The sequence below is a fragment of the Montipora foliosa genome, chromosome 1, assembly GCF_036669935.1.
Source record: "Montipora foliosa isolate CH-2021 chromosome 1, ASM3666993v2, whole genome shotgun sequence".
NCBI lineage: Eukaryota > Metazoa > Cnidaria > Anthozoa > Scleractinia > Acroporidae > Montipora > Montipora foliosa.
In genome coordinates, this window is record NC_090869.1 from 7731369 (window position 1) to 7734134 (window position 2766).

Below are 2766 nucleotides of genomic sequence, written 5' to 3' on the forward strand. Positions count from 1 at the left end.
AAATCGTACAGCGTAAATCGGGCCTAAGAATCCCAAGTGGTCGGAGGCAAGCTAATTGGCTATTTACAAGTGCAGCTGAGAAGTTGAACCAGGGACTACCAGGAACAAATTTAACCAGTGGTCAGAACGTGTTTTGAAGCCGGGATCTGCACATCTAAAGGCAAGCACCCTAACGACTTTGCCGCACGGCCTCCTCACTTTGATTGCAACTCAATTCCTAAGTAGGGATGATGGTCCACCGATTCCAGTACCACGCCCTTTGAGGTCTATTGGCTGTTTGCATCATTACCACTTTTGCGAATGCCAATAGATGGCACTTCTTCAAGTTGATGTTAAAAGACATCTGCCATCTATCAGTCCAAGATTCAAGCTCATGGAGATAGATCCCTTTGAAGCCTGTCTTGCACATCATCAACAATTCTATACAGCAGGCAATCATCAGGAAAGAGACGGACTTTCGAGAACATGATGTCACTTTGCGATGTCGTTAATGTACATTAGAAACATACGAGGGCCCAGGAAGGTTCCCTCTAACAGGAGTTTAAGCCACACCTTCTTGTTTGACCCATTGTGCGTTGAGTTAGCCATTCCCGTATTCACTGACCCAAATTTACCGTTATTAAATACCATACTACTCTAAATTTGCGAGAAGGTGTTGGTGGGGCGCAGTGTCATCCTTCAACATTGAACAACTCTGTTAAGCACACAACGCCGCGCAAGTGATTTTTCATGAGTTTCTTTTTTATTTGCAGTTCCTTATTGGTTCAATAACAACAACAAAAAATATTTTAATTTGTCTTTTCACAGAAGACTGCCATTTTCACTGTAAAGGATAAATGGCAAAAACATAGATTAACAAATAAAATTCAAGCTAGATAGGTTTAATCGAATTAGTCTACACTCACAGGAGACAAAAATTCTATTTTTTGCATAGTAAAGACCCAAAGTTTTGTAAAACTGGCGAAATCCCATCTGGGAAACTTAAAAAGATAAAATTCGCAAAACAAAAACTGCAAAGGACTTAAAACAAACGAAAAACCAAATGGTATTTTACAATTATAAAGGTAAGAGATCTATGGTCTATGTACAAATTCTTTACAATTATAACGGAAATATGCATTGATGAATTAAGTTGGTGCAGCGACCAGTCCGGCTGGTCCTCGGCCCAGCTGTTGTCCTCCAATATTGCTTTCCAATGGCTTAAATCCGAGCTCTTCTGTCGGAACACCGAATGACTGGAGTTTTGCTTCGTAAGTTCGGATGAGATCGTTGTGAGCCTGAAAGAAAAGAACGCGTCCTTCTGATTTTGTTTACAAGCCTCAAAAGGTCATTTTTGTTAAATGTAAATTAGCAACCATTAATACTAACATGTAAATTGTATATGTACATACTAAAACAATAGATAGCGTTGAAGGAGCGCTCTGATCATGATTGGCTGCTCAAACTCCGAATATCCTATGTTATTAAATTCTCAACCTCGGATGATGCAATTCTAGCTTTCTCATTGGTTCACTGGATCTCGTTTACCAGCCATTATACCTGCGTTTGACCTTATATGGAAATGAATGCGGCAAATGTCGCTCAGCATAAAATCACTTTCCGGTTGTTTCTTAAACTTAAATCAAATTTAGCAAAACCGGAGGCTGAGGATTTCATAAAACCAAAAAAACTCCTGTTGTAGAGTCTGGGATAGTCAAATCACGCGCATTCGCCATCAGATCAACACTGGCTTTTTACGGGCGGTTTCTGTGCGATTTAAAAAGTAATGAGAGGTTTATAAAATAAGCACGTTCTTTCTGAACTGCTTGCATGTCGGCTGATAATGTCCTTGGCTGAGATAGTGCTCTAGAAGTTTTCGGCCATATATCCTTTTTCGGACAATCTCTTAGCGGCGGGCATTATCAGCCGACATACCAGCCGCATGAATGGGTTTATTTACTTAATATGTAACATTGGTGAATAGATACATATATGCACACACATTCACATATATCACGCAAAATTAATAGTAATCTTTCTTTCCCCAATAATTTGTTTCAAAATCGAACTTTTCACAGTGTTCACTTTACACAAATAACCCGAGTCGTATTCAGACTATGTGGCTTTGTTTGGTCACTGGGTGTGGAGGCCCTAAACCAAGCTAAGCCACGACAAAAATGCGACAAAAAGTGACGACAATGGAGGCAGAGAAGAGAGACCCTGGGAACGAGGTTGCAAAAAGTGAAGTAAAATGGTTTTACCTTGCAGACACGAGCGAGCTCATACTGCAAGTCCTTGATAGCACTGTTCTTTGAATCCAGTACATCCTTAAAAAAACCAAGACAAAAACAAAAAGACAATTAAACAAAAAGAATTGCGCTGTTTAAAGGTCGTGAGTTTTCCACTAGCACCACATCTCCGTACTCAATGAGACAACTCTTCGCCCAATTAAAAACCACGGCTGCTTGCCATAGCCAATTAGATTGAGCGAATTTAGCAAATGATTTGACAAGAAATAAGCGTTTTTTATTATATGACAAGCAATTCTCAGGCTCAATAAAGAACTCTGATTGGCTGGTTTGAGGTCGGGATTTTCAGTACGGACCATTAACATGGAAACGGGCCGTTTCCGTATTTGCGCATTTGTTGTGCGTGTGTACTGTCTTTAATGCATGATGGCAAAGATTTGACGATAGGCGTCATACTTCTGTCTAAGTAGCTAGAAATGAGTTAGGTAGGGCAACTACAGGCAGAAACGATAGGGCGACCTGGGTTGTTCGGTTTGTG

General features: G+C 40.3%; 1 protein-coding gene across 1 annotated transcript in view; it reads right to left on the bottom strand.

The window, feature by feature from the left end:
- Positions 1 to 720: 720 nt before the first annotated feature.
- The window catches only part of LOC137969476 (dynein regulatory complex subunit 4-like), a 23093-nt gene continuing 21047 nt past the window's right edge, over positions 721 to 2766 (bottom strand). The window contains exons 13-14 of the mRNA XM_068815770.1: positions 2241 to 2306; positions 721 to 1277 (exon numbers count right to left, since the gene is read on the bottom strand). Coding sequence (XP_068671871.1) covers positions 1128 to 1277; positions 2241 to 2306 — 216 coding nt within the window. The 3' untranslated portion in view covers positions 721 to 1127. The remainder of the gene's footprint in view (positions 1278 to 2240; positions 2307 to 2766) is intronic.